The sequence below is a fragment of the Caloenas nicobarica genome, chromosome 26 (assembly GCF_036013445.1).
Source record: "Caloenas nicobarica isolate bCalNic1 chromosome 26, bCalNic1.hap1, whole genome shotgun sequence".
In the NCBI taxonomy this organism is placed as follows: Eukaryota; Metazoa; Chordata; class Aves; order Columbiformes; family Columbidae; genus Caloenas; species Caloenas nicobarica.
The window spans coordinates 1,583,691-1,593,499 of record NC_088270.1 but is presented as its reverse complement, the minus strand read 5'-3'; the positions used below and the strand labels follow the sequence as shown (position 1 = coordinate 1,593,499).

Sequence of the window (9,809 nt, the reverse complement as noted above, 5' to 3'; positions counted from 1 at the left end):
ACAAGAGGTTCCACTTAAATTTGAGAAGAAACTTCTTCTCAGTGAGGGTGCCAGAGCCTGGCCCAGGCTGCCCAGGGAGGTTGTGGAGTCTCCTTCTCTGCAGACATTCCAACCCGCCTGGACACCTTCCTCTGTAACCTCATCTGGGTGTTCCTGCTCCGGCGGGGGGATTGCACTGGAGGAGCTTTCGAGGTCCCTTCCGATCCCTGATATCCTCTGATTCTGTGAGCTGTGCCAAATGAACAAAGCATGCACTTTGCGCGCTTGCGTGTCCGGGCAAGGCGAGGGCAGGGAGACCCTGCCGTCGTGTCCGAGGAGCTGAGCCCTGCGCCCGAGCGAGCGGATGGGGAGCGGCTCCGGGAGCGCACCCAGCGGCTGCCCGGCGTGCGGCTCCCACGGGCGGCGCCGCCGCTCCGCCCCCGGGCCCGGGAGGAGCCGGGCAAGCACCGCCCGCCGCGGCCCTAAGATGGCACCGCCGGCAGCGCGGCTGGCGCGGGTTTCCCGCAGCGTCTCCTTCAGCGCCTGCCACCGGCTGCACAGGTGAGCGGCGCAGGTGAGCGGCCCCGGCGCGCCCGGCCCCGCCGCCTCGGGACGCGCGTACACCCGCCGGGCGGCCGCGGCAGCCCGGGTCCCCCGCATCCCCCCGGGTCCCCCCGCATCGCCCCGGATCCCCCCGGGTCCCCCCGCATCCCCCCGGGTCCCCCCGCCGCTGCTCCGCCGTGGGAACCGTCCTCGGTGAAAGGCACAAAGGTCTCGCAGAGCTGCGCGCCGGTCGCGTTAGCACAATGCAAGACCGCGCTCCGGGGCTGGGCGCACGGAGGCGGGACCCAGCTCAGCCAGTGTGCGAGCACTTCCCGGTTCTCCTTGCTTTAGTGCGTTTTGTGCAGCTTGTAGTAGCCGATCCTGATTTTAGACGTCACTGCTTAACTAGGTCTAAAGCGAAGGGAAGTTTTGGGTTGAAATGGCATGAATTATGCTTGCGGTTTGTAAGCACCTCATTGTGTCCCATTGTCGCCTTTTTCTCTAAACGTACGTATTCCTAGAGAGTGCCTTGACCTGAAATACTCCTCGGAGTAAGGCACTTGAATTGCTTCAGAGGAAAGCTTCAGAGAGAGAAGCTGGCTTTTATACTCCTTAGAGAAGCTCCCTGAGCTTTGTTGATTAATAATAAATAAATGCATAGCTTGCTCCAGGCACTTCTCCCTAGGACCCCAAGTGATTTTGCCATATGCATATGTGAATAGGTGTGTTTATACAGCAGCAGTATTAGGCAGTTGTTATGAAACCAGCATATATAATTACCAAACCACAGCAAAAACTCCCCTGTTGTCAACGACATCTTTTTTATGGTCCAAATACTCCTCTGGTTCTGTTTGTGCCTCCTGAGTAGGAAAAGCTAGTGGCTTAAATTTAGGAGAGTGAATAGATGGAAGAGCTGGGAAGCAGCCACAGTTGAAGTGAAGCTGTGGATGTCTGTAATGGATCCTGAAATGCCGTGTCTGTATTTCTCACAGTAAATCATTGAGTGATGAAGAAAACCTGAAGCTGTTTGGGAAATGCAACAATCCAAATGGTCATGGGCACAACTATAAAGGTAAGGAGTTGACTCCCATGCTTACACCTGTAGTCATGGACAGAGGCTGCTCTCGGGCAGCTGGTTTGAATGCAGAATAAGCCATGGGAGAGCTGGGCCAGACATGTGTCTCAGGACTCTGGCATGGCTTTTGGTGGCTGGTTTGGGTTTTTATATTAGAATTAGAAGGAATTCTCAATGTCAGGGAGTTTGAAGCATGGCATGGTTGTCCCAATCACTAGTGTACTTTGTTGTAATGTTTATGGTGTCATGGTGTCGTTGTGACCTGATGTTTTCTTTTTTTTCAGTTGTAGTCACTGTGCGTGGAGAGGTAAGTGTGATCCATGTGGGGTTTTTTTTTCCATGCCTTAGGGTGGCAGGATAGATGGGCCCCTAGGGGTGAAGTTCCAGCGCAATTGCTAGGTTTCCCGGAGTGTTTGTGTAAACTCTGTGCACATCACTACAGAAGGCTTTCTGTAATTGCTGTCCTATTACCTTGCCTCTAACAAGGATTTGCAGGTGACCATAGTGAAGTCCAAGGTTTGTAATCATCCTCTGGGCACATAACAGTCTGCCAGAGCTTCACTGCAGAATGTATGGGCTCTGGCCAGATCTGTGGGGCACCTTTGGATGACTACTGAGCCACATGGAGGCTCAGCACTTCCAGTAACTGATTCTGTCTGCTCTTTTATCAAGGTATTTTGCTGCAAATATAAAAGGAAATTCTGCTTTTGCAGTTGGTTTTCACCCTTCATCCTGCCATCGTTCCATGTATTCTGCAGAGTGAGTTATTTAGGCAGCACTTTGGTTTTGATGTTTTCCAAATGACTTTTTTTGAGGATTTGTAGTTCATAGGAAAGGAGGTTTCTGTTCAGATCTGAAAGTAAAATTTTAAACCTGCTTCCGTCTACATTCCCCAAACATGCAGTGAACTGTGAGCTGTGCCTTCTCCAGATGGGAGGATGCCCTGAACTCAGGCTGGTCTGTATTTTGTCCCTGATTGTTCAACCCAGCAGCTTAATGCGTGTTTTCCTGCTTACATCCATACCAGATTGTTGCTTGAAGACTGAGTGTTTCAGGGAGTTTTTCCCCCCTGGTGAGAGAGTGGAACCACTGGAGCTGTTTGTATGCTCTATCAGCCTCTGGGAACATCACAGGAGTTGGAACTCAGTGTGTGAAGGTGGAAAGATATTTTTCTTGTGGCTCAGATGTTCTGAGTGCACAGATATTCACAGTCTGATTTGTGCAGGCTCAGAGCAGCCTTGGTAATAAAGTCACGTAGTTAGGCTACTAATCTCTCTTGTGTGTCCCTGCAGATTGACCCAGTCTCAGGAATGGTTATAAACCTGACAGACCTGAAAGAATGCATGCAGGTAATAGCACTATTTCCTACACATCCCCAGGGAGAATTGGTTAGAGCTTAGCAATTTGTTCAGTACCAGAGTGGAGACATGGTCAGTTGATGACGGTGGGAAATAAAGAAGAAATTAAGGAATGATTTAAGACTAAAATGCTTTAGCACTGTGATGTGAGGCAGTACCATGTCTCCAGCTAGGAGGTAGATGTAGGGCTCTTATACATTTTTACATACTGTTGCCTTGCTGCAGGCCCACGTGCAGGGTAAGTTGAACCTTGACCACTGACTAACCGGGACGAGATTGTCACGGTTTTCTTTCTGCAGGAGGCGATCATGGAACCGCTTGACCACAAAAACCTGGATAAGGATGTGCCGTACTTTGCCGAGGTTGTGAGGTGGGTGATAGTTCAAACCCCACTTACATTCAGGGTGTCATCTTGTGAGAGCTGCTCACCTGGCTCCCTGCGGCCTTTAGCATCTCGCCTGGCCCATTCTAGGCAGAGCTTCCTCAAATATCGTTGCTGTTAGTTCTGAATCTGCTTGTTTTTCACTCTTAGCACCACAGAGAATGTTGCAGTATTCATCTGGGAAAATCTCAAGAATCTCCTGCCCGTGGGAACTCTTTATAAAGTCAAAGTGTATGAAACAGACCAGAACATTGTTGTTTATAAAGGAGAAGAAACGATCTCTGAGAAATGAAATGAACTTCAGCTCAATTAGAAACTCTGCTGCATAGCCAGATCAGTGGATTACTCCAAGCCTGCTCACTCTATTTCCTACACCTAGACATTGGTTACGTATTGCGTAAGGACAAATATGGATGTTTCACAAGAATTCTTGCAGCAATCTAGCAATTTGGGTTCTCAGAATTTGTTGATTTGTCTGCTTTTTCTCAAGATGTTCTTGTTTTGCAAACCTGAACCACCAAGCTGATGTGAAATCTACAGTTGTGCCGTGTTAAATAAAGCGGCTTTCTGGAGAGGAGATGGCCTGGCAAAATATATGTCCTGTCCAGTCACAAAAAGCTTTGATTTTTCTCTAATTAAACATTGGATTAATTTATGATTTTTAATAACCTGGGCTTTGGTGTTTTGCTTCTTGGTCAAATAGAGAAACATTCTTGAGAATGAGAACTACATGATTCTTTTTTTTTCTTTTTTTTCTGAAGGTTTTTTCCTGTGCATCAGTCATCAGGGCTGCAGGTTCCTGCTGTCACTTGCAGGTTAGGAGATGGAACACTGATCAGCATAGGGTGTTACAAAAGGTTGAGGCTGTGAGATGGGTTTAACTGAGCACTAACCAAATTATTCTGAAGATTCCTGTAACTGCAGGCATACTGTGAAACATAGCGCTAGAAGAGGAATGCGTGGAAAACCAGATAGGGAACAGTTGTTGTACAATTCCTGTGCTTGAGAGCTATGAGATCAGCCTGCACTGTGTGTGATTCTCGTTATCACACGAGCAATGTCCTGAAGAGTAGTTAGGTATGGCCATGAAGAATAGCTTAATGCATATAATGAAAAAAGCCATGTCCAGGGTAATAATTCCCTTGCTTTACAAGGAAAGTATGCATCTGAATAATGGTAGCAAATGGCACCATTTAGAAAGGTTTAATGAAGCTTGCCTAATAGTTAACCTTGGCTATGCTCCACTACAGGCTGAGGGTAAAACATCCTTCTGTAGCTACCAGTTCTGCTAGAAAGTGTTTTTTGCAGTTGCAAAAAGTACTTTGACTGCTTTATTTGAGGACAATTCTGTGCTATGTCCTGGCTCTGGCCAGGGAGGTTTTGCAGCTTATCTGAATGGTCCTGCTGGTCTGTAGTTCACTAGTGTGACAGGTCATTTCAGTTTCCAAAAATGATGTAAATTGTACTGGATGGTAGCTGCTGCTGCTGATTCATAAAGCGTTTGGTGTCTTCAATGAGTCATAGAGAGTAAAGCATGTCATGTGGTGTCTTTTATCAGAAGAGTAATTTAGTTGTTGACGAAAGACAAACAAATGAATGGTTATATATATATATATCACACGGCCCATTGCTGTTATTAGCATGAAGTCAGGTGCTTGGCCAGAAAACACTAGGCCAAATTCCTGGTCTTTTACTGCAGTGCAGCGTAGCCCTGACAATGTCCCACAGTAGCTTGGGCATTTATATTTATTGCTGTGTTGCATGTTGGAGATGTATTCGTATCCTTTACTCTGATCTCTCCAGTTTAAACAGCAGTAGATCTGTGAAGATGGAAATGAATTGGTTGACTGGGTAGTGGCTTCGGTGAAGGGGGTTGGCAATATCAGAGCTGGAATTGTAAAGTGTCTGTGTCTCAAGAAATTACAGTGTTTTCTGTCCCTTAACATGCTTTGCGGGGTCTTGATCTTTGCAGGTGTATGTGAGCTCCATGTAGGGAAGTCTCTGTAGGAATAAACCTCCAAATTCACAGGTTAGGAAGGGAGGGTTATAAAAGGAGGTAATTAACTCACATAATCAAATATTAAGCATCTCTGGGCTGTAACTTAGTTACTGAGTGATGAAGTTGTTTGAAGAAGAACTGTTCAGGTGCTAGTGGGGTCCAAGACAGCAATTAAAAGGTCCAAGCTGATACCAGGCGAGCTACTGTGGGAGCGAGACTTCCAGCTTTAGTGCACATAAATCTGAATAGCAGTATAATGACAGCAAGACCAGAAATATGCTGTGTTGTGTTTAGAAGGGACTGAGAGGGAAGATCCAGTTCTGCCTTCCTGTCCCATGGAACGATAAATTCTCAGGTCATATAGAAGAGGAGTAGTGCCAGGGCAGGGACTGGGCGAATGGGGAGCCTGTGCAAGAAGCCGACCATGTCGGTTGGTTGCACTGCACTTGTGCTCGTGTGCTTCAGTTAATGTGACCATTTGGTTCTGCCAGCCAGAAGCAACGGAAAGTTTGAGGCTGCCGGGTTTCAAAAGAAATCTGTTTAGCCACAGCTCTTCTTTTTTATTAGTTGTTTCTAGGGAACATTTTCCCATTCTGCCTCACTGCTAGGAGGAAAAATCTTACTCTCTTTTCTGTGCTCAAAAGACAGTGACCGTAGGAGGACTGCAGCTTCAGCGCCAGCTTTTGTAGTGTGGGGAGTGGGAATTGATTGTTTTCCCACGACATCTGAAATTATGTAACAGCGCAGAGCAAAAGGGACACCATTACCAAAGGGTCAGCAAAGTGAAAACCAGCAGCTAGGACTGAGCTGAGTTCTGCCACTCAGTCATACGTGCCACTCGCTAGGCTGTTATTTATAGTTATTGTTGCCCCAACAATGACCGAGGTAATAAATAATCCAGGCTTTGCTTCTGATGAGGGACCATAGTGGGACATGGACCTCCCACCAGGAACTGTTCCTCCGAGTCCAGCCAGCCAGCAGGATCTTATGATGCCTGAGTCGGAGTTTTGCCCTGTAACATCGCTTTTTTGTGTATGTGCACAGGGCCTGGAAGGCAATGAAGTCTCCGGGGATGTTCACGGGACCTCTACCTGCTTCATTTCAACCCCCCCACCACATCACAATTAAGCCAGGAAATGATGTTAGGTGCAGGAGCCAACTTTAATTCTTTAATTGATTTAGATCAGTTTAACAAAAAATTACTTTCTGGAAGTTTGAAAATTCCTAAATAAACACAGCAAAATCAGCTGTTGATTAAAAAAAACCCCTCCACCATTCCAGAAAACCAGAAGAAAACCAGAGAAACTTTGTAAGGCATCCAGCGAAATAACAAAATTTAGAGGATGCTGCACCAAATAACGGTATGGAGCATAAATTCCAAAGGCCTGGGCCTTTATGGGGGATATCCTGCCAGCAGGATCTCCAGCTTGTCCTGGTGAGGGGGTTTCCTCCCCAGGTGGGTGGGCACACTTATTTCCTCTGTGCTTGCACTGGAGGTTTTAAACTGGCTGAGGCATGTGAATCCTAAACCCAGAATTTCCCCTCCCAGTTTCAATTCTGCTTCCAGCGGTTCTGGTGAATATACTGGGGTGACTGTGCCAGACTGTCACTGAGGCTCATGTCTACACATGCTGGGAGGGCAGGTCCCAGGCTGCACAGCCAAAAGCCGACCTCTTCTGGAGCTCAGCAGATCCTGGTACCCTGACCAGAAGAGCGCCTTTTCCCTCTTAAGCATTTTCATGCATTTCACGGAACCTCAGGTGATGAGAAAGGAATTAATTCATGCGGTGTTTCTTTGTTAGACGGGGCCTGCTCTTGACCGTGTTGTGCTGATCTAGCTGAAAGGCTAGAACAGAGCGATCTCTGACTTGCTACGAAACATTTCATCTTGCTGAGATTCCTGGCGCTGGGCAAGGGGAATAAGGGGAGTGTCAGCTCTGTGGTCAAATAGATCTTTATAATTTAATGTAGACATGCAGTTATCTTAACACACGGAAGAGGTGAGTAGTTTTCCTGAGTAGATCAGCTGCCTGCCCTCCCATGCAGACCTCGAGCATGGAGGAAAGGTGCAGCACAGATGGGTCGTCTTCTCTACCTGACATTCAGGAGAGCAGTTTGCTTGTGACAAGGAGCAGTGGCAGCTGAATGACAGCTATGAAGAAGGAGCTGCTCTGAACCACAGAGACGGAGTTGTGGGTCGTGACTGATGACAGTGTGGTCGTTTCTGTTGCTGAAAGGGAAAGAACCCCCCAGGGCTGATTAGAAGTTTAGAGGACCAGCTGAGCTATGGAGCTACTCCAAGAGACTGCATTTAAATCTGATTTCTCAAAAAAGTGGGGTCGAACCCATGGTAGGGGAGTGGGATATCTGAAATATCCACTCTCGTTTGTAGCAATTTAATGTCCCTTTAAGCCAAAAGGAAGCTTGAAAAAGTTTTAAGTTCAATATTATAACCTGAAAAACCTCTCTGTAGCTCTAGAACTCTAGTGTCTAAAGACACTCTGGTGTCTTTGCCTGGTCTCCTGACTATTGGAGAGATGAGATATTCTCCAGCACAAGGTACACTGGGTCCATCTTTCCCCCTCCCAAAACACCAGAGCACTAATGAAGCCCTTGCTTGATGTGTTATTCACCCTGCTGGTTGAACTGCCCAGCTGAGGCTTATTTACCTTTGTTCAGAGTCACAGTCTTGGACTCGGCGGATGTATTAGCGAAGACAGTATATGACCTGTGGAAGGAGCGAAGAGAGAGGAAAACAATTTCAAAGAAGAGAAGCTAAATGTTTCATGTAGACCCGTGCAGGGATACGAAGGGGACGAAGAGCAGATAAAGAGACAGGAACTGTGAAGTCATCCTGAGCTCGCATTTCCAGATCGCACTTTTTTTTTTAAGTCTGAAACACTTTTTTTTTAAATGTGCTTTGGCAACTGCTAGTTCTGCGACTATTTGCTGCTTTACTGCCCTTTTCTAGAAGGGACAGGAATGCCTTGTAGCAGGGTGGCAATTTACTGTGACCATCTGCTCCTTGTAATGAAAATCGCTGTTGTCATGAACTGTTACATTCTTTCTTCCCACAGATAAGGCAAATCAGGCTAATGGCTATGGTTTCCTTTGACAAATATTTCCCACCAATGCAACTCCATTGGTGTTAATGGCAACAAGAGGCGTGTTCAGTCCATTCATTTCCACAGAATTAATCTACATCCCTACTCATGTGAGCAAGTCTTTGAACTACGAGACTGCCCGTGGTGTGACCTCTAGATATGGCTTTGCAGAAAATGTTTCCTTGGTATTTTCAAGAGAAAATCTGGAGAAGGCACAAGAGGTTTGTTTCAACCCCTGCTCTAGAGGTGAGTTCTTGATTCTGGGTGTTGTCAAGAGCTTACACAGACAAGTAGTGCCCTAACTGAATACTTAATGGTGAAGTATAGTCTTACCTTATTTCCACGGAAGAAATGTTACTAACTGAAGATGTCCAGTTTGAAGCTTGCTGAGTGGCATTTAATATTGCTGTGTCTATGGCACTGCAGTTGTCCTTGTCTACCACTTACCATTCTCCCGTGGAGGCATTTTGTGGTGATGTAGTTTGCAGGAAAGAGTTGGTCACATTCGTGCTGTCACCGGTGTTTCTGTTGTCCCTTATTGTAACTGGAAACAGAGCAAATTAGACAAAGTAAGGTGCCTGTTCTGCAGGACAGCCACCTCCACAGTCAGTGCCTTCAGGGTTTTCAGCCAAGGAGCTATTTGCACCATGCTCTCTATATGATATGAGCACACCAGAAGCCTGCAAGGAGAAGACGACGTACTGTAGCCCTCCCCCAGCCGCAAGAAGAACCCCCTTATCTGCGCCCTCCTCGGTCACCAGGTTCAGCCCATGCCGTTGTGGGTACCATATCTGTAAGCCAAACCAGAGCTGCCTGGGAGTAAATCTCTTCTGTATCTCATGCAAATGGCAGAGGCGGAAGAGCTACAGGGGACAAGCTTTTGGGCAGTCAGTTCCTCCTTTCAGCCCATAGCCGAGTGTGCCAGACCCCACCCTTTCTTCTCTGCATCTCTGATCCGGGTCGCTGTTTCACAGCCGTGACTACTCTGTACAGTGCTGCTGTGTATCATGCTTTTGTTGCAAGCAGAAGTTGGACAATAAGCAAATGAAGCAAGAGGATCTGCTTGCCAGGAGCAAGCGACGCCCCGGCTGAGCCTCCCAGCCCAGGTCTCTGTGCGCACTGCGCTGCTGGTGCCGTCTTGGCCCTTAGCGCCCTTTGGGTCGGGACTGTTGCAGATGAAACTGCCAAGACTGTCAAAAGCTACAGGAGCCAATGTGAGACAGTAGCGAGCATCAAACCTGAATTCTGTGCTCAAAAAATTAAATAGCAGCAGTGAACAAAACATGTCCCTATTAAAAAAAACCCCAACAACTGCGGTGGATGCCCCCTGGGTGAGATTTGAAGGAATCCGTGCCAATTTATGCCAGCA

General features: G+C 47.2%; 1 protein-coding gene across 1 annotated transcript; it reads left to right on the top strand.

Annotated features, from left to right (window-relative positions):
- The first annotated feature begins 444 nt into the window (after window positions 1-444).
- On the top strand, window positions 445-3,976 carry PTS (6-pyruvoyltetrahydropterin synthase). Its single transcript, XM_065652139.1, has 6 exons — window positions 445-540; window positions 1,515-1,594; window positions 1,882-1,904; window positions 2,890-2,946; window positions 3,255-3,325; window positions 3,488-3,976. Exons 1-6 carry the CDS (start codon window positions 467-469, stop codon window positions 3,627-3,629), a joined length of 447 nt encoding a protein of 148 aa, XP_065508211.1. The 5' UTR covers window positions 445-466; the 3' UTR covers window positions 3,630-3,976.
- The last annotated feature ends 5,833 nt before the right edge of the window (window positions 3,977-9,809 follow it).